Raw genomic sequence first — 22,076 nt, forward strand, 5'->3', positions numbered from 1 at the left:
TTCTGCCTCTATTGGCTCTCTTTCAAGTTCCTGCAAGCATTTGAATTCCTTCCAAGCTAATGGAGTGACAATGCCTAACTGATTTTCTACATCCTGAGGCTGCCCTTGGACAGGGTGGGGGAAAGGGCAAAAAGACCACCTTCACATAATCTGGTTGGACTGCAGCGCCAATATTAGCTCCATGAAATCAATGATAAAGAACTGACACAGCCAAGGAGGACTAAAACACCTGTCATTTATGGGCCAGGGATGAATAATTTCATTGGCACATGTCAGGGGGGAAAAAGTTGCCAGGATTTTTTGCCATTGGGTAAAAAAGGAGCAACTAACAGCTTTACCCTAACTATGTTTCCTCCCCCCAGACATTATAATGATGCACAGAATTTCACTGGCTTCAGAATCATTTGTAACAACACTGGCCCGCTAAGGAAGGTTTCCGCTGAGGACTCTGGATTTTCAGAAGCTCAATAAAGTATGTACAACTCTGTCCATAACCACCCACTGTCCATATAGTCAAGATGTCCAAAACATTTTTTAAAAAATCCCTGCTAGAAAATGAGGAAAGTAATTTTCTTTTTAGAACTGATAAGTCATTGCAGAGGACAGCTTCTAGTTTGCCTCTAAAGCAGAAAAGAGGTGAATTTAAAGAGAGGAGGACATTAAAGAAAATTGTGGGGGTGGTGGGATTGTAAACTACCCTACACTGCCTGCAATAGCAACCCTGCTTTGCTTCCCAGTTCTTAAAACAAGCAGGGAGGGATTTCAGGAAGGGGAACCGAGCCAGAGTATTTATCTCTTAGTCAGGTTGCCTCATTCCTTTTCAGCCTGCCTTATCGGCTTCATCAGTGACCACATCCCTTTCACTGTTCAGCTCCAAGTTAATGTTTGACGGAAATGGCTGCCGTTCAGCCACAGAGGACAGATCTTGTGGAAAAGGGCAGAGACAACAACAGTATTGCTGGTCGGGTTAGCTGTCCTTTAGGGAGAAGTGGGAGCTGTCTCCAGTGTTGAGCATTTCCTGTCTTCTGTCTCACTCAAAACAGGTGAACAAAAGCTTTCCTCAACTTGTGTTTTTCTCTCTCTCATTGTTGCTAATGTGATTGAAGTACAGGACTAATTCAATAAGCCTGGGGTGTGGAATGTGACAGAGAAAAGTTTTATTAAACTTCATTTTGTGTTTGTCCTTTCCTAGAACAAAAGGTTCTTCAAACCAACCGGTCTAGATTACGCTTCAGAGTATGTATGGAGGGATGTGGACTGTAAAACTGTAGAGAGTGACCTCTCTTCCTTCTTCCTGTTTCTGTACTTAGTTTTCCTCATGGATGCACCAAAAGACCAGGATTGTTGGCACCTCATTGATCACACCCATGTGAAAGATTTTGAAGTAGACAAATGGGTCAAGATCACCCTTGCCCTCATCTACAGCTTTATCTTTGTAGCAGGGATCTTGGGCAACAGTGTCACCATCCAGACTTCCAAAATCCTTCAAAAGAAAGGCTACATGCAAAAAGCAGTGACTGACCACATGATAAGTCTAGCATGTTCGGATCTCTTGGTGATCTTACTGGGGATGCCTGTGGAATTCTACAGCATCATATGGAATCCTTTCTCTACCACAAAAGGAGATCTAACCTGCAAGTTGTACAGCTTCCTCTTTGAGGCTTGCAGCTATGCCACTGTGTTACATGTGGCCACCCTAAGCTTTGAAAGGTACATTGCCATCTGCCATCCATTTAAGTTCAAAGCTACTTCTGGAACCTACAAAGTGAAGATCCTCATTGCCTTTGTTTGGATTACATCTGTGCTGGTCGCCCTACCCCTTCTCTTTGCAATGGGGGCAGAGCACCCATTGGTAGACATCCCAGACCATCAAGGGTTGATTATCTGTGAAAAGTCCAAGACTCAACGCCTGCCTGAATTCAGTTTAAATGTGACAATATGTACCAATTTATCATCCAAATGGAGAGTCTTTCAGTTCAGTATTTTCACTGCCTTCATTGTGTATATCATAGTATTGGTATCTGTAACATTTATGTGCCGGAATATGATTAAAGTGTTGATGGTCTACAAGCAAGCAACAGTGGAGGTAAAAGGAAAGGGAAATCAGTCCCAATTTCTAAGGAAAGCCGAAAGTCCAGAGAGCAGAGGATCCAAAAAACAGACTCTTATCTTCCTAGGTAAGTTCATAATGGAATTACCATATATCGATGGGAGAGGGATAGTAAGCAGGAAGAAATGGGACCATACAGTTACAAAACAAGAATGAAATGGAGGAAATGGCATAAGTGAAGTAGGCTTTATCCTTTTTCATATTTACAATTTCTCATACATTACGGAAACATTCCTACTCAGTAGGAAGCAAGTGACACAAAAATTATATGGAATCTCTGGGGTGTAAGCAACATGAATGTGTATTTAAGAAGAATGGTTTTATTTCAGTTGCATTCTCTTTTTCTTTATGTGCAGAATCCAATGTCTGAGTTTTTCAAAGAGTCTCCTATATGTATTTTAGGACATTTTCCCATCATTATTTAAAGAAAGCTCTCTATTTTTGATTTACAGCCATTGTAACCCCAGATACTCTCACTGTATAAGGGTTAAAATTTTGCATCTCTTCAGTTAAGTATGTCCTGGGTGAGGGTGGAGTTCCTAGAATTCAATTTGCTTTCATAATCATGTTGCTTGATAACACTGAATTCTTTCCTCTTAGACCAGGAGTGGGGAATGTTGGCTCTTTTATGACTTGTGGACTCCCTGAATTCCTGAGCCGGCCAAGTCATAAAAGAGCCAATGTCCCCAACCCCTGCCTTAGACAAATAAGAAATTTGATGGCCACACAGCATTTCATAAGCAACAAGAAGGGAAGGATGGAATGGGGGTCTAAAATAAGAAGTATGATAAATATATTGATCCATGTTCATGTGAAATATGCTGGGGGGCGGAAATCAGGCAATTATTTGAAATTCGTATCTTTGCAATATAGACCTTTTCAGAAATAAATTATTTCTAAATTTGTAGGATTTACTTCTAGGAAAGAAAGTGAAGGTTTACTGACACAGGCTACAAGCCTGAGCAGCAAACTTGGAAAAAAACTTCCTGATATTGTTGGCCTTCTATGTGAATTTGTTTCAGCTTATTATGTATTTAATAATAATGCTGACAGTCTATTTATAATCTGTATAATCTTGGGTTTTGCAAAATCAATTTGTGCCATATATCCCATCAATTTCTACCACAATCAATTTCTGTCATATATTGATGGCTGTATACAGTAAATGCAATCAATCAATTAATTCAGACTTTCAGAAAAGTGGCCCCAAGATGTATATTTAAGGTTGCCATTTTATTTCATTGGTCATGCTCCCTTGTCTTTAACATAACCTCATCATGTAAACCTTTCCTGGTACATGCTGAATTTGTCTCAATTGGATATGTGTTGAGGGCCTAACACCAAGGCTACCATGTCTGGACTGTAAAGACCTAGATAATCATTGAACAACAACTTTGTGGTCATCTGGTAGTCATCCACATGTTTCCAGTTATGGTAATCATAGCCTTGGGTTGACCTGAAGATGCCAGTTTTGCAGGCTCTGAAACCTCCTTGGGATTATTCATTGTTGCAGGATTTATATATGAATAGTTACTTTACTTTTGAACTGCTACACTTGGGCAGGTCTTTCTCTAAGTGTGCCAGGATATATAGTTATGTGCTTGATAGAAGCCATGCATTTGCCCCAAACTCTTAAGTGGAGATTATAAAGATAATATGCAATTGAAAGTATTGGATTAGAGGTAGTTAAAAAGATAGGCATTCTTTCTTCACTTTCTTTCAAATTTACACTGATTTTAGTAAAGCCTTGATAATTCTTAAAAGGCTTTCATATGTTGTTCCCTTCTGGATTTTTTTCTGCATTGTATTTATTAAATGACTGGCCATTACATTACATTTTGCTTTTTCCATGTCACATGTCTTACTCTAAAACTTATTAAGTTGTCCTCTCCCCATCCTGAGAATCATGCCAGGCTGTCATTCATTGGGCACCAGCACCTTATTTTGTTTTCTTGACTTTTCATCATGTTCTGTCTGAATGGCTGGCATTCCTTGTTAATGCTGGCTTGCCTGCTACAATTATCTTCTCGTATTAAACTATCATATAAGTGTACACATCACCAAGCCAGGTGATCTTTTGAATGCCTTTGAGAGTCCACCAGATTTTGGTGGATGGGGTAAAGTATAGGGTAAACAAATGAAAATACATTAGCAACTATTGAGTATCTAAATAGATAAGCAATTATACCTTATGCTTTCCTAACAGTTTGTGCTGTTGCTATGATCTGTAGCTAACAAAACCTCATCTATTTAATTGACTACAAAATGAATGCAGTGAATATTGCAAATTCCCTTCCCTTCCCTTCATTTTAGGGGGGAAAAAACAAGAAAATGTGGATATTCTAATTCTGACCAGAGACTAAAAATAAATAAAGCAAACAAACTGGCATATTGTTTATTGCTGGTTTATTGTTGCACTAAAAAGAACTGTCCATAAATGTAACTGTGAAAATTAATATCCCAGTTTCAGCTGTGGAAGGTACTTTTCCTGTATTATTTTAGTAATCCCTACTAGGAGACCAAATGAACACTGAAGAATGCTGAATTCAGGAAACTAACTTACATATTTGTACTTCATGGTGGGGCAATGTTGACTCACAAGTAGCCACAGAGTTCATAGTTAATGAGAAATTCTGATTCAGGCTCTAGATATTTTGCTCAAAGACTCTTTAATTCTTTACAATGTCTTTCACCTATATCTGTTTTAGTATCTCAGGAGATTTGTTTGAAGAACCCAGGATATAACACTGTTTTTGCTATTTTAACAAATAACTAACATGTTAACATATTTTTCTTATGGTTTTTCATTCCATATGTGGCATACTTAATAGGTTTTCAGTATATAGTTCCATAAGCTGATGTCATTTCATAGCACTCTATCCTGTTATATATCAAGCAACATGTTTTGCTTCATGATTTTGTGAGTTGGGTTTTTCTCTTTTGTTGATCTGCTTCAGCCAATGTGAGTAATGATTTTATAACCTATGCTTCTGAAGTTCATAAATGTATTTCCCTAGGATTTAAGTAATATGTGAACCCAGTGATCAACCATTTGTGGGGTGGAGTGGGCATTACCTGTCTTTCTATTGGGACAGGCTTTTTCCTATCTGACTTCATCTATCTGAAGCCTAAGACATCCATCTATGTAGTTGCTCTGTTCCAGCCTACAACCGGCCCTGTAGAAATGTCAGGGACAACCTCTTTGTTATATTCAAGAGACTGGAATTAAGCCAACCAAATTTATTTAAAAAAACTAAACGAAACAGTTCAAAACAGAGTAAAACAAATACAGACCAAGACTATATCAGAAGCTCTGCAAACGGTTGCCTTCAGCAACCAGCACTTCCCACACATTCCCCTTTTAAACAACAGTCTCAGGGCATGGCTTCTCTTTGCCTCCTCCCGAGGTGCCTCATTGCTTTTCTTTGTTCCCTTCTGCTTGTCTGCCTCCTGCTTCAAGCGTCCTTGAACAAAGCCAGCTGTGGATTGTCTTCGTCTAATCTTTCAGGCTCACACAGCTGGGTCTAAGGAGGAACAAGACGGGATGGGCCTGGCTGAGAGCTCTGCGATGCATCTGCAACCAAAGGCTCTCCAAACCCCTCCTCCTCCTCCTCCTCCTCAGAATTGTCCGATTCAGCTGCCGAAACCACAGGCTGATGCTGAATCACAACACTAGTATTCCGTTATATATTCAAGATGGACAGGGTTTAATATTCATATGCTAAGTTTATTTAGGGGTGTAGGTCTATACATATGTTGTATATAGTATGTATATGTTGTATATAGTATGTTTAGGTGTGTGTCATGTATGTGTTTGCTTTGAGAGCAGGCAACTAAATTTCATTTTTGATGTGTCTCGTTGTGCCCCCAATAAAAAATGACAATAAAGGTTATCTTACCTTGTCTTGTCTTGTCTTGCCTTGCCTTGCCTTGCCTTGCCTTGCCTTGCCTTGCCTCATCTCATCTCATCTCATCTCATCTTATCTTGCATAACAGCACATGGCACAGATAGTTTCACTTTTGTTCCTAAAAACAAATAGATAGTCGCCACTATTGCAAACAATATAGTATGCTATATACTGGGGAAAATACATTTTGCTTATGTGCCATCAAGTTAACGTCCACTCTTAACAACCACATGGACACATTCTCCAGAATGATTTGTCTTCCAGCTGGCTTCAGGTCTTTCAACAATATACCCACTGTATTTGAGTCCATCTACCTTGCTGCTTGGCTATCCGCTTCTCTTTCCTTCTGTCTTTCCCAACAAAGGCAAGTTTCTCAAGAGAGTTGAGTCTTCACAGAATGTGTCCAAAATATGATAACTGTGTCAGGTCATTTGTGCCTTAAGTGAGGATTCTAGACTGAGTCCCCTATTTGTGTTTTCTTGGCTATCCATGGTATCTTCTGACTCCTGTTACCAAAATACTATTAGTATTTCAACTTATAATATTTTCAGTATTGGCTAATTATGATCACAGTGAAGTAAGTATTCACTGTTAAGAAAATACATTATTTTTTTGTAAAAAGCTGCCCTGTTGCCTGCAGTGGTTCACATGTTATGCAATATATTTAGCATGAATAATGCTTCCTCAGACGTATGAGTATAGTATACCATATCCACTATGTTGCATCACCTTTATCTGGTTGATGACCAGCAACTGAACATTTTTAAAAAGGGAATCATTACAGATATTATTTTAATGAGTTCTTTCTTATCTGCATGTAGTTTTGCATTCCTACCTAAAAATATATGTGTTTGCGTGTATCCATGATGAAATGAAGTAGTAAAGAATTTAGAATATTTTCCTTGGTGGCTTCTGAGATGCATTTCAGATGACTCTTTAATATGTGTCACTAAACTTTGATTAGAAAATAGATTAATGAACAGGAGATAGAAATAATGGCCTGCATCCAGGAGAATAACACATTTGAAGTTGTGGCTTTCATAAGAATTATGCTTTGGGGTGCTTTTAACCTAGACTAAATGAACTGATAGAATGTTTACAAATTGTTGAATTTAAAACTTTTGATAACAATATCTCTGTCTGAATTTCATTTAACAGATGGGTCAAATTAAAACAAACATTTGCTTGTTCCAAATGTACTTCACATTTAACGTGAAATGTAAATGACAAACACAGGGCAAGATGTCTTGAAGAGTTTAACAGTATAAAAACAATTTATAGAGTCTTCCTCCCAAGTTCTTAAAAGTGATAACTTCTATAAAGCAGAAATTAAATTCATAAATCTACTACTCAAGTGAAAGTGAATGTGGTTTTAGTGCTGCATTTTGATTTTGAAAAATAATGACAACAAACTGAAAACATTTTAGAGAGGGAATGGCGGTGAAATGTTTTCGGTGTGCTATTTAGACCCTGGTATTGAATTTCAGGATGAAAACAGAAAAGTAAAGTAAAATAATAAAGCTTATGAAACAATAGCTCAAAAAAGTAAACCAGTAGTGAAGAATGTAATATTTGTTTCTAAATATGAGCTGTAATATAGATGCAAGGTTAATTTTTTTGCAGAGAGTTGGTGGGAAATGTATTTTTCCAGTGGTGGCTATTTTACTAAGGGTGATACAGTGTTTACTATGCATCTTCCAAGGGCAATATAATAATAATAATAATAATAATAATAATAATAATAATAATAATAATAATAATAATAATAATAATAATAATAATAATAATAATAATAATAATAATAATAAAGTTGGAAGGGACCTTGGAGGTCATCTAGTCCAACCCCCTGCTCAGGCAGGAAACCCTATACCATTTCAGGCAAATGGCTGTCCAGTCTCTTCTTAAAAATTTCCAGTGTTGGAGCATTCACCACTTCTGGAGGCAGGTTGTTCCACTGGTTAATTGCTCTAACTGTCAGGAAGTTTCTCCTTAGTTCTAGGTTGCTTCTCTCCTTGACTAGTTTCCATCCGTTGCTTCTTGTCCTGCTTTCAGGTGCTTTGGAGAATAGCTTGACTCCCTCTTCTTTGTGGTAGCCCCTGAGATATTGGAACACTGCTATCATGTCACCCCTCACCCTTCTCTTCATTAAACTACGCATACCCAATTCCAGCAACCGTTCTCTATATGTTTTAGCCTCCAGCCCCCTAATCATCTTGGTTGCTCTTCTCTGTACCCTTTCTAGAGTCTCGACATCTTTTTTACATCGTGGTGACCAAAACTGGATGCAGTATTCCAGGTGTGGCCTTACCAAAGCATTGTAAAGTGGTATTAGTACTTCACTTGATCTTGATTCTATCCCTCTGTTAATGCAGCCTAGCACTGTGTTGGCTTTTTTGGCAGCTGCAGCACACTGCTGGCTCATATTGAAGTGATTGTCTACTAAGACTCCGAGATCCCTCTCACAGTTACTACTATTGAGCAAAGTACCACCTATACTATACCTATGCATTTGATTTTTCCTGCCTAAGTGTAAAACCTTACTTTTTTCACCATTGAATTTCATTTTGTTAGATAGTGCCCAGTGTTTGAGTCTCTCCAGATCCTTCTGTATCTTAAGCCTATCTTCTGGAGTATTGGCTATTCCTGCCAGCTTGGTGTCGTCTGCAAATTTGATGAGTTCCCCATTTATCCCCTCATCCAAATCATTAATGAAGATATTGAAGAGCACTGGGCCCAGAACAGAGCCCTGGGGCACCCCACTACACACTTCCTTCCATGTAGATGCGGTTCCATTGAGGACCACACGCTGAGTACAGCCTGTCAGCCAGCTACGAATCCATCTGGTGGTTATGCTATCTAACCTACATTTTTCTATCTTATCAAGTAGTAGGTTGTGATCTACTTTATCGAATGCCTTACTGAAGTCCAAGTAAATTATATCTACAGCATTCCTCTGGTCCACTAGTTTTGTCACTTGGTCAAAGAATGTAATAAGATTTGTCTGGCATGATCTGTTTTTGACAAACCCATGTTGACTTTTAGTGATGACTTTGTTTGCATCAAGGTGTTCACTGATTTGTTGTTTGATTATCTTTTCCAGAATCTTCCCAGGTATTGAGGTCAGGCTGATAGGTCTGTAGTTTCCTGGATCTATTTTCTTCCCTTTTTTGAAGATGGGAACTACATCAGCTCTCTTCCAGTCCTCTGGTAGTTCCCCAGTGCTCCAGGATCTTTGAAAAATATAGTTCAGTGATTCTGAGATCACGTCTGCCAGTTCCTTGAGAACCTTGGGATGTAATCCATCTGGTCCTGGTGATTTGAACTTGTCTAGGCTGGACAGGTGCTCACTTACCATTTTCTTGCCTATCTTAACTTGCGTTTCTATTCTGTTTTTTATGGCACTGGTTTGGGTAGGTTGGACTGTTTTTTCCCTTTGTGTAAAGACAGATGCAAAAAATGAATTAAATAGTTCTGCTTTCTCCCTATTGCTTGTCACCTTCTTGCCACTTTCCCCCACTAATGGACCAATCATTTCCTTAACTTTTTTCTTGTTTTTTATATGTTGAAAGAAGCATTTTTTGTTATTTTTGACTTTGGTCGCAAGCCTTAGTTCATTTTGAGCCTTAGCTTTCCTCACTTCATCTTTGCAGGCACGGGCTATTTGCTGATATTCTGACTTAGTTATATGCCCCTCTTTCCAATTCTCATACTTGTCCTTTTTATCTTTCAATTTATCAGAGTTCTTTATGCAGCCATGCTGGTTTCTTTTGAGAGCTGTTATTTTTCTTCTTTGTTGGTATTGTACTAGACTGGGCCTTTATTATCTCACTTTTCAAAATTTCCCAAGCTTCTTGAGTTGTTTTCCCCTTTAGGATTCTCATCCATGGAATTCTTCCCATGGTCTCTCTAAGTTTATTGAAATTAGCTCTTTTAAAATCCAAGACTCTAGTTTGGCTGTGTTCTAGAATGTTGAATTCCAATATTGCATGATCACTTTTCCCCAAGGTTCCTGTGGCTTCGACACCTTCTATCATTTCATCTCTGTTTGTGAGAATTAAATCCAATATGGCTAATCCCCTAGTTCCCTTCTCTACTTTTTGGGAGAGAAAGTTGTCTGCTAGGTTTGTCAGAAATCTGTTTGATGTTCCACTTGGTGCAGAGTTTGTCTCCCAGTTGATATCAGGATAATTAAAGTCCCCCATTACTATTGTGATGTGCTTCTTACATACCTTAGTTAGCTGACTAGCAAAAAGTTCATCTATTTCCTCTGCTTGGTTGGGCGGCCTATAGTATACACCTATGGCAATGTCATTTTTCCCCCTTTTATATTGACCCAAATGCTTTCAAGTTTACGGTTTTCGTCATTGTTGTGCTCTATTTCTATAGAGATAAAGTCTTATATAGAGAGCAACTCCTCCTCCTCTTTTGTTTAGTCTGTTTCTTTTAAATAGTTTAAATCCCTCTAGCTGTGTGTTCCATTTGTAGGTTTCGTCCCACCATGTTTCTGTAATGGCAACAATATCATATCTGCCCTCATTTACCTGAATTTCTAGTTCACCCTGCTTACTGTTCATACTCTGTGCATTGGTGTATAGACATTTGAGTCCTTTATGACTGACCCTGTGTTTACTTGCTGCATAACTTGTGTGGTGCCTGGCTTCCCCTATTTTCTTAGATTGCCGGGGACAGTGATGTTCTGTATCAATTGACTCACTATCCCCATTATTTAGTTTAAATGTTCCTCCAAAAAAGCTGTGATTTTATTGCCAAGTAACTCAGTCCCTTTCTTGGATGGATGCAGACTCTTTTATACATTTTTTCATTGGACCAGCTGACTAATATAACCAAAGCCTTCTCCTTTACACCACTCCTTTAGCCACATATTAAATTCTGCTATACGCTGGCCTTTTCCATTTTGCTCCTTATACACCGGTAAAACCTCTGAAAAAGTAAGCCTACAGCCTATTCTGCTAAGTTCCTGCCCCAAGCTCTGGAAATCATTCTGCACAGAGAGTACATCTTTTTGGGACAGATCATTAGTGCCAAGATGTACAATAGCCTCCACATCACAGTCCTTGCTGGCATTCTTGATTATTTTAGAAGGATGACCAAGTGATACAAGCCATTGTCTTAAGGGCAATTCTTTGCTCGGATCTTCCCCCCCCCCTTTTCTTCAATTTCTCTATCCACTAAGATTCCCCCCTCCCCATTTTAATATATATTGACCTAGATTAATCTGGCCTCCAACATTTCATGTATCAATTTATTTACACTTACCCACAAAATAATGTAAAATAATCCCCCTTCTTAAAAATACTGACAGCCCTTTGAAAACAGTGCTTTCAAACATGCATCTGTATATTTGGTGTGATACAAACCATTCATAAGAACTCATCTTTATCTACAAAGGGAAAAAGTAGAGACTCATTGGAATCAAGCTGTTTTGGATGAGAGTGTGCTGTCATCCAGGCTGTTTTCTTGGCAACAAAATTACAACGGTTTGCTGTTGCTTTTTCCCCCCAAGATGTTTTCAATCTCTCAAACTAGTCAACAGTGTTAGGATTTCTGGTATCGTCTCATACAACTAGTAATTTTTTCCAACTTTGCTTAGCTCTATATCGGTCAAGGCACTGTTATCCAAAGTTAGTAAGCTTTGAAAAGGGATTTAAAGCTGACTTTTAGAATAGGGAAGATATGAACAAGCAATTAAGGGTGGGGGGGACATTCAGGAAACATTAGTCCTGAGAAAGAGGAAACCTTGAGAAGAAAACTTAAAACAACTCTGCCGTGATTTGATTCAGTACTAGAAGGGATAGAAAGAAACATAGACAATTTTTCAAGATTCTGTGATTCTATCTTGGTGCAATAAGGAGCATTTTTGACCTCACCAACCTCCAACAGCTGACGGCTTTACTGTTTGCTACACTGAAAAATGATTCGATTTTTAAGCTTTCATTACCATGCTTGCACCAGTGAATTCTCTCTTCTGTTTCTCTATTAGCTGAAGGGCATTTAAAACCAAAAAATCTCGTTTCTTACAGAGAGAATAAGCAAAGGGATAAATCCCCCAGGACGTCAGTAGCAAACTGGTTAAAAATGGTCCATAGGTGCATGTTTATTTTGCCCCCTGCTTTTATTCAACTGTATGCTTCTGGAAAAGGAGTTATAGGGAGAAAAATGCTTGTAGGGAATAGGTGTGCTGCCCTGACATTTGCTGTTGTTTTTTTTTTAAAAGAAAACACAAAAAACTCCTTTTTAGCTTTTAAAGCAGAAAGAAAATGTATATTGCGCTGAGTGTTGAATTGCTGAAAATCAGCAGTCAAGTGGCAATACGCAACATGAGCAGTAATAAAGATGACACAAGTGTATTAATGTAAGTTGGACTTAGACTAGGAGATCCAAATTAAAGTCTCATCCAACTGCCTGAGCTCCCTTGATGATTTTGAACAGCTTGCTTTTCTCAGACTAGACTATTTTATAGGTTGTTGTGGAAAGGATGCTAGGCAAAAGGACTATGAAAGCAGTAAGTATGTACCAAGGGGCTTACATGTCCTTCTTAGAAATTCTAGCTCTGAAAGTGAAAACATCTACAAATAGCACCACAAAAGGTAGCGATCAATTTCTAGTGTCAAATTACCACCCAGCTCACACTTGACTCAACTGATCTAGCCCTCTGCACTGTCATCTCTTTCCCACCAAGATCTGTACAGGCTCACGAAAGAGATTTATTCATGTTAATTATGATGTTTTAATTGGAAAGTGAAGCTTTTTATTTCATGGAGTGCAACATTTATTATGGAACTGTTGATAGGTTAAGATATGGATTTGGCTTGGGAACATAAAACACTGAGAAGGTAATGCCTAAATTTTGGCATTTGACACTGAATTCTATTTAATGCAGGTCATCCTGTGATTTACAATCACAACTAAGCCCAGCATTTTTGTTAATAAGTGAAACATTTGTTAAGTGAGCTTGCCCCATTTTACGACCGTTCTTGCCACAATTGTTAAGTGAATCAATGGAGTTGATAAATTAGTCAAACAGTTATTAAGTGAGTCTGGCTTCCACATTGACCTTGCTTGTCAGAAGGTCACAAAAAGGTCATGTGAAAATGTGACCCTGGAACATTGCAACCATTGTAAATATTGCCACACATCTGAATTTTGAATATATGACCATGGGGATGCTACAATGGTCATAAGTGTGAAACCCGTCATAAGTCACTTTTTTCAGTGCCTGTATGTAAGATTAAAGAAGCAAGACTTATTGCCTTCCAAAGTAAGATAGGTAGGAACATGAAGATGACTTTTGCTTCCAAAATGTCTTCCTTTCTATAAGAGGGATGAAAAAAAGAGCTCATTTCTTCTTTTGTAAAGTGGTTGACTTTCTGATCAGTAAATTGATGGTTTTTTAAAAATTGTTTATTTGGTAGGCTATAAAATATTTTTACTATGTGAATTTTACATTATGTTTGCATTTATAGGTTGGTTCAGAATTAAAGGACAGGAATTCAGTATTTACATTTAAATAAAATATTTTTGATAGATAAATGGTGCACAAATCAGAAAGTATTTCCTGCATTCAGATAATTTCAAAAAGATGTTTTCTTTAAGGAAAATGAAAATCTGTCCCAGTTCTAGAAAACAGTTGTGCCCGACTTTGAAAACTATGTTTGCTTTTAAAATATTGTTATAGCTTGGTTTAAAAATAAATTGCTTTTTTTTAAAAAAACAATAGTTTCTTATGTAACATTCTGTAGTGGACTCTCCAGCTAGAGTGGAGGGAGGTGTGAAGAAGGGGATGAGTCCTTGCACAACAGGAATGTGTACAGATCTTATCTCCCCCAGAATCCCTGAAACCTTTTTCTGGATTTTCCCAAGAGAATACAATCAGTCTAGCAAGATTCTTGTTAACAGGCATGCAGCAATAAAAAAGTAACTTTGATTAGTTCATGCTGTCATTCTGGTTCCTTGTGTCTGACACAGTCTTTGAGCTGTTGAAAATAATTATATGTGAATGTTTCAAAAGTTGTGTGTAGAAAATATATACCATACTGCCAAAGTGACTTCTGTGTTTTCACAATAGTCTTAATCAGTTCTAACCAGATAGACAAGATATGGAGAAACAGAGAAAATCTGCCCTATGTGACTAAGCAGTTTCCTCTTAGGCTAATTAATGTTACAGCTAAAAGAGTCTAGAACAGGGGTAGGCAACCTCGGCTCTTTTATGACTCATGGACTTCAACTCCCAGAATTCCTGAGCCAGCCGGCTCAGGAATTCTGGGAGTTGAAGTCCATGAGTCATAAAAGAGCCGAGGTTGCCTACCCATGGTCTAGAACAGGGGTCTTCAAACTCGGCCCTTTTATGACTCATGGACTTCAACTCCCAGAATTCCTCAGCCAGCATGCCTGGCTGAGAAATTCTGGGAGTTGAAGTCCATGAGTCATAAAAGGGCCGAGTTTGAAGACCTCTGGTCTAGAACTTACATGCTATCAATGAAGGTCAGACATTCATGTAGTTCAATATTTGTATTGATTTATTATGTTAAAGACCCAGGGAATCCTGTTATGATCAACAAATGCTTTCATTTCAGGGTTTTTTTAGGTTAGTTTTTCACTTGTATCAATAATTCAGCTCTCAAATCTTGCTCAATCATTAAAGTACAAAGGTATAAGAAAAACATAATTCTTCAACTGCTCTCCGGAAGCTTTATTTAGAATTAGCATAAAAACCCCTTCTGAGATCTTCACACTAATCTGACATACTTAGCAAAGGATGGAGGCTTCAAAAGAAAAAGTAAATGCTGAAACTGGCAGGCATTGTGATAGTTCCTATCCAACAACTTTCATTCTGGGTGAAACTTCATTTTATGAGGAATATAGAAGCCAAGGAATATAGAGGGCCAAGGCTACATTTGCAGGAGAAAATCCGTTCAAATAGAACAGGAGTATTTAACCTTTCCTACACTGATAGTCCCCTGGGCAATTTTAAAAAATTGCTTTTTTCCCCCAGCTAGATGGGGGATCTTCCATCTTCCCCCAACTAGGTGGAAAAGGCTAGTTTCAGGAGGCAAAAGACAAAAGGTTTTAAAGGTATCATTCATATATATATATATATGTGTGTGTGTGTGTGTGTGTGTGTGTGTGTGTTTTCTGAGGTTTTCACGGGTGTTTGTATGTGGATCTTTGGTCATTCGGGTTTTTTTCCACGTAGAATTGAAGGTGTAAGAGCAACGTTTCGACGAAATCCCATCCATCATCCTCAGGCTGGTGGCTTCAGCTTCCTTCTTCTGGGAGAAGCATGTGGTAGTGGCTGTTTGTTCCTCTTTTTTAAACTGCCAGAGGGGGTGTGTTCTGTGGGTGGAGGTGTGCTCTGATTGGGTGGGGGATTAGGTGTGTTCTGTTTTTATAGTGGGTGTCAGTTTGCTTATTGTGTGGTTTGGAGGGGTTTAAAGTGGCTGATGTTGCAGCTGTAGTTAGGTTTCTGTTTTGTGGTTGTGTGTCGTTATCATTGTGGGTTCAGATTTGCTTTTTGAATGGTTGTGTGGTGGTGATGTCATGTGATGTTATCATGAGTTTGGGTCTGGTATCATTCTTGGTGGTTGGGACTCGTCTGTCAATCAAGGCGGGTTTCCAAATGGCTGGTAGGCGAGAGGTATCATCTTGTTTGTTCATGCTGTGGGGGCGTTTTTCTATCTCAATGGCTTCTCTGATTATTCTGTTGTTAAAATGTTCAATTTTGGCGATAGTTTTGGTTTTTTAAAAATCAATTTCATGTCCCGTGGCTTCAAAGTGTTGGAACAGGGATGAAGTTTGTTCTCCCTTTCTGAGTGAGTATCTGTGCTCTTCAATGCATGCACTTATTCTTCTGTTGGTCTGTCTGATGTATGTGGTGGGGCAGGTGGTGCATGGGATTTCGTATACTCCTTGGTTTTCTAACCCAATTATGTCTTTGGGGTTTCTTAGGATGGTGGATATTTTTCTGTCTGTGTAGAATGCTGTTTTGATGTTGTGTTTTTGGAGGATCTTGCTGATTCTGTCTGTGGTCCCTTTTAAGTATGGGAGGAGGGCTTTGCCATTTTCTTGTTCTCTGTCTTGGGTTTTTGTGGGTGTCTCTCTTTGGATTAAGTTGGTAATCGTGTTTCTTTGGAATCCATTGGCTGTAGTACATTAGTGAGAGTGTGTAGTTCGGTTTTTAGGTGTTGTTCGTCAGCTAGGTGTTTTGTTCTGGAGATGAGTGTCTTGGCTACGGAGTTGATCTGTGCTGGGTGGTGGTGTGAGAGTGCATTCAGATAGCGGTTTGTGTGTGTTTTTTTATGGTACAGCCAATGCATTTGATATATATATTCCTAGATCAGTTGTTTATATGTTATTTTAGCATTTTTGGGGGGTGGGGGGTGGGGATATTAGTACCTGTCCTGTTATGATCATAAGGTAAGCAACAGAACCAAAATGGAAAAACTTTGAAGACGTGGACCTCAGCAGTGGGCTAGGCCACGTTCACAAAAAAGTAAATCATTATTTTTGGCAGGCTTTAAATACTCCTTAATAATCTGCTTTGTAGGTTAATGAAAACATTAGCTGCAACAGATGTATGTGATAAATAGCCTGGTATTTGCAGTCACAGTGAGTGAGAGAGTGAGGGAGAAGGGAAACCCTCATTTGTTGCTAAATAAAGCTTTGCACTTCTGAAGTATATATTAATCTTTGCAGTGAGCTGCTTCAAAGACATTTTGCATGGCTGACCTATAGAGTCCATTGTTGTAAAATATGGATTAGTGGCTAATGTTGGGTCTTTTTTACTTCTCTACTTAGATAAAAAGAAGGAGAGCCCAGCATCGGAAGTTGAGCACCTAATTTTGTCACAATCAATTTAGTGTTGGCAGATTAATGTGTAGCTCAAAATAAGGGTGCCATGCACGGAAAGAAATAACCTTTCAAAAGATCACAGAGGAAATATATTTTCTGAGGCACCTGGCAAATGGATTTGCAGTAGGACAGATTACTTCAAGTACTCTGCTAAAAATATGTGCTTGACATCTACGGATGGCTCTGGTGCCGTAAAATTTGACAATAGCGTGACTTCTGCTACAGGAAAATTAGATGTTTCTTCTTAGGCAGGAAATGGTCTGCATTTGGACTGTTGTTAGATGAGTTTTTCTTCTTTTACTGAAAAAGAGACAGCTTGGAGATACGATGAAATTGAGAGAACAACTTGATTGATTGATTTTAAAGGGAGAAAAAAAATAGCTGCAGTTCAAGTGCTTTATTTAAGTTCCGTGAACTTCAATTGCATTTCTCCTTAGGCTTTGCTGATAATACCACCGATGTATAGATTAGTAGTTTGGAACTGCTTTCATTTGATTATCCTATGGGTGTTACCCATACAAAAGATTAATGGATAAGGTATCCAAGGATATTCAATAGTCAATAATATCTCATTGTGCCTATCAAAATCATGCCATTGTGGATTAATGTTTGGCACCGAATGTTAGGTTCCACCGCCCTTTAAGTGTGATCTATTTGGCTTTGAAATCATTTCTCACATTTGGCAGAAGTGGCATATTTTAAGCTAACCTAAAATGGATGATTTTTAGCAAAGAAGCATCAGTTTAAATCCCAGATTGTATGGCTTTATAGGTAAACTAAGCCTTCTTGTGTAAAAGAGATGAGACTAACTAGGTTTCTAGTTGGACAGAAGAGGAAGGCCATTTTTGACAATCTTCCCCGCCCACTGCATTAACTCACATCTATGAAAATCTGTTCCATGAAAACGTTGATGCAGAGAGGGGAAAACTACAGAAGGGGGCAAAATCAGTGAAAAAGACTTTCCTTCCTTCTTCCAGTTAATCGTTCTGTTCATTGCTTATAAAAATAGAATTCAGTTAGTCATTCTGAGTGCTCCCAAAATGTCATGTTTCCACTTAAGAAACATCTTTAGTTTTGAGGGAAATACTGGAGACCATTTATTCCTTGATAAATAACTTCTATAGTTATAACCCAACAGCCAACTAATCTGATCTTATACAGTCCACACTCTTCCCTTGTTAAATAGATTGCTGTGCAGTATTTCCCGCTTCTAGAGAAACCGTTATAAGTCTGAGAATGTGACTGTAATTGAGAAAAGTAAGTAGTTCTCCTCAAAATTTAGGGTGTTTGGATGGAAACCCATTGGGATATGAATTCAGAGCAATTCAAAGAGTGATTCTGTTTCCAGCAACACCTTCTGAAGAGTCAGATGTTGAGCTTTTTTGGTCATGATGCAATTTATTAGCAAATGGCTCTCATGGTATGCTTCAAAATGGAAAGTTTTAGAAAGAACGCATGAAGCTTTTCAAATAGAGATGAAAATGCTTTGAAAATAGCTTTAGAGATTTGAAAAATTTATCAAGTTGAAGGAGCTATTTCTTGGGGAAAAGAGCTGAAATCTGCCAAGAGCAAATGATTCAAATTCAGAGACAAGCATGTTGTAAAATAAAATTAATTCTGAACTTTCCCTAAGACAAATGACTTCTTGTAGTTGCCATGGAGATATGTTTACAAAAGTAGTTTCAACAGGACCATAAAAAATTGTGGGATGGTCATTGCTGACTAGAAGCAAGACTTAGATCTTTTTGTAGGCCAAATCCTGTAATAGTAGAGGAGTTTCAAATGATGTATAGATTATGGTTGGGAAACTACAGCAATCTATCAAATAGTAAGGTAATTATCCAAAGCATCAAATATAAGCATGTATAGGGCTCTTCTTCCATTCTTCTGTTGTAGTCAGGAATTATTTTTACAGTTTTGGAGGGAAAGTGGTAAATCTGTGGTCTACTCATGTTCCTACCTGGCTTCTCTATAAAAAGAGTTTTCTTTTTCCTTTTAGCAACATTTTCTATTTTTCTTTTATTTCCTTTCACTTTTATACCTAAATTCTGTAGTCATTTTCTTTGAATTGTGGTTGCAGGATGCGGATTTAATTTCCTTTTTTTCAAAGAAAAAAAATTAAACAATGTAAAAAATGTTATTATTTTAAGTTGCATTTTAATGGGAAGGTACAATGAGGTCTGCAAGGAAATAGAATAGAATAGAGCTAGAAAGGGACCTTGGAGGTCTGCTAGTCCAGCCCCCTGCTCAAGCAGGAGAACCTATACGGTCTCAGACAGGTGAATGTTTTAATAAAATTCCAGAAGCTGTTGCAGGAAAAAGAATTGATCAAAATCTGAATTTAATAGTTGAAATATCCATATTTTGTATGGTACTTTGGTTGTAACAGCACATTTAACTGCAAAATAAGTAGTATCTCTAGATCTAATGAATTTGCATGACTTCTGAGAATCCAGTTTGCAAGGTAGAGGATTCTAAATTTTCAGAAGAGTTAACGTACAAGAGTATTTCAGGTAGTCTGACCTTGGAGATATATTAATATCATGTTAAATATAAAGCAGATTGCAGATAAAAAGAATACATTATTGTATCATTAAATAACATAAACCACATCTTGAGCTTCTGAATTTTTTTTAGATTATCCTGGGAAAATCCAGAATGACATATCACTGATGCTGCTATGAATCGTCCATAGCAGGCTGGCTTTAGTAGACCTCAGATTACAACCATTCATTTACTAACCATTAAAAGTTACAAGAATGCTGAAAAAGAGATTTACAACCAAAGTGTAACTTGCACTTACAATCTTTGCATTCCCACAAACACATGATCAGAATTTAGGCAGTTGGCAACTGGAATGCATTTTGACGACTGCAATATCCCAGAGTTAAACGATCACCATTAGCAACCTTATCAACCAACAACTGAAGAGCAGAGACAAGGGGAGAAGCCTGATTTGCTTAATGACTGAATGATTCATTTAACAACTGCAGAGATTTGTTTAATAGCCATGGGGGAAAATAGTTGGCAAATTAAGTGATTCACTTAACAACTGCCTTGCTTACTAACAGAAATCCTAGTTCCAATTATTTTCATAAGTTGAGGATTAGTCTTTCAGCGGAACACAGTATTAAGTGTGGCAGTGTGACAATATTAAGTGTGGCACAGTATTAAGGCAGGACTAGAAGCAACGGATGGAAACAAACCAAGGAGAGAAGCAACTAGAATTAAGGAGAAACTTCATGACAGAACAATTAACCAATGGAACAATCTGCCTCCAGAGGCTGTGAATGCTCCAACACTAGAAGTTTTTAAGAATAGACTGGACATCCATTTGTCTGAAATGGTATAGGGTTTCCTGCCTGAGCAGGGGGTTGGACTAGATGACCTCCAAGGTCCCTTCCAACTTTATTATTATTATAAGTTCATAAACTTTCTTTAAGTCCAGGAGCTGAAATTGTTCAAATTACTGATTAACACTGCCAAATGAATGAGACAAGAGGGAGATACTAGTGGTGGAACATGTTGCTCCTGTTTTCTCTCATGAACTTTGCCTGTAGGAAACCTGGGCCCAAGGGCGAAGTCAGGTGGTAGTTCCACCTTCCAAGCAATTCCCAGTTGTCCTATCTTCTTTCTGTTAGAAGTGGAAAGCAGCAATTATTATTTTTCTAAGCGACATCAGAACCATTTTCTTAATACAAAAGGTTTAATTTTGTGAGAAGTGGTTAATTGGAATGGGAAACAATGGGAGAACAGATAATAGCTTTAATATTCAAAGGTGAAAATCTTAATAAATCAGCCGCAAAGCTGCCATAAAAATGGGTCTTATCTATTTAGAGTTAGGACAAGATAAGCAAATCACTGGTTCTGAGAACAATAATGAGGAAAGATTTCAGTTGTATTCCTTTTAGACTAACCTCTGTTTTTGAAAGAGAATCAAAGGATTTTAGGGTATGTTCTAAACTCTGGGGTGCACAATGGTTTATGGAGCAACATTGTAGTATACTTAGAATTAAAAGCAGCCTCTTTAGGTTTGGGTTTAATAATGCAGTGATAACCTACAAAATGTCAATAGCATAGGACAATCAGATGCTTTGGTTAATTCGCTTTTATCAGTAACCTCAGTAAACAAGCAGTACATCATGATATAATTTAAGTAACCAGTTTCTTTTTTTTTATTGAAAAGTTTTAGAATACATTTTATCTTTAACAATCCCCCCCTCCCCCCACCCCTACCTATCCCTCCCTGCCCCTCCCCACCATTTACCCCTCCCCCCCGACTTCCCAGAGCTAAGTACAAGGTATAAAAAACAAACAACCTTTCCCTTATATTCAATTTTATCTATATTAGAAGCCCTTTGCTTTTTCCTTAGTCTGTAAGCTAGCCATCTACCTGGCTTATTAGCATTGCAAAAAGTATTATGCCTAGCAAACCGTAAATTGGTTGCCACTTGATCAGCCATCAACTTATCAAATTGTCCTCTTAACAGATTAATAACCTCCTTAGTCTTCACATCCAATGGATTCAAGATTAGGGCCTTTTCTTTTTCCCTAATTTCATTCTCCAGTTCTTTCCTTCTAGCTTCCAAAGTACGTCTGCATTTATTATTCATATGTATCAACACCCCTCTCATGTAGGCCTTGCTAGCATCCCAAACCATGTCCATAGAGGTATCCTTATTCATATTAATTTCAAAGAAATCCTTCATCTGCTGTTTACATTCTTCCACATTTCTCTGATTTCTAAACAAATTCTCATTTACGCGCCACGAGCGCCTATCCCTATTGTCCTTATTGATCTCTAGCCAAACTGGGCTATGGTCAGAAATAGTTCTTGCACAGATCTTTACCTTCTTAATCCTAGAAAAAAGTCATTAGTCAGCAAAATAAAATCAATCCTGGAAAAAGATTGATGTCTGTCAGAGAAAAAAGTATAATCCTTTTCATGTAGATGTGTATCATGCCAAATATCTCGCAGTTCCAAATCGTCCTTCATTTCAAAAAAAGATTTAGGCAATCTAGCATGACTCGGAACGCACTTAAAAGAACCAGCCTTGTCCATCTATACGTCTAAAACACCGTTCCAGTCCCCCATAAAAATAAACGATTTATAATCCAATTGGGTAACCTTTGTATGAAGTAAACTAAAAAAATCAGCTTGTTGTTGATTAGGAGCATATAATCCAATT

General features: G+C 38.0%; 1 protein-coding gene across 1 annotated transcript in view; it reads left to right on the plus strand.

The window, feature by feature from the left end:
• Positions 1 to 1,318: 1,318 nt before the first annotated feature.
• The window catches only part of GPR39 (G protein-coupled receptor 39), a gene marked incomplete at both ends in the record, with an annotated part of 188,205 nt that continues 167,447 nt past the window's right edge, over positions 1,319 to 22,076 (plus strand). The window contains one exon of the mRNA XM_081312753.1: positions 1,319 to 2,177. Within this exon, the coding sequence (XP_081168879.1) occupies positions 1,319 to 2,177 (859 nt within the window). The remainder of the gene's footprint in view (positions 2,178 to 22,076) is intronic.

The sequence above is a fragment of the Vipera berus genome (genome assembly GCF_964194415.1).
Source record: "Vipera berus genome assembly, chromosome: 1".
Classification (NCBI taxonomy): domain Eukaryota; kingdom Metazoa; phylum Chordata; class Lepidosauria; order Squamata; family Viperidae; genus Vipera; species Vipera berus.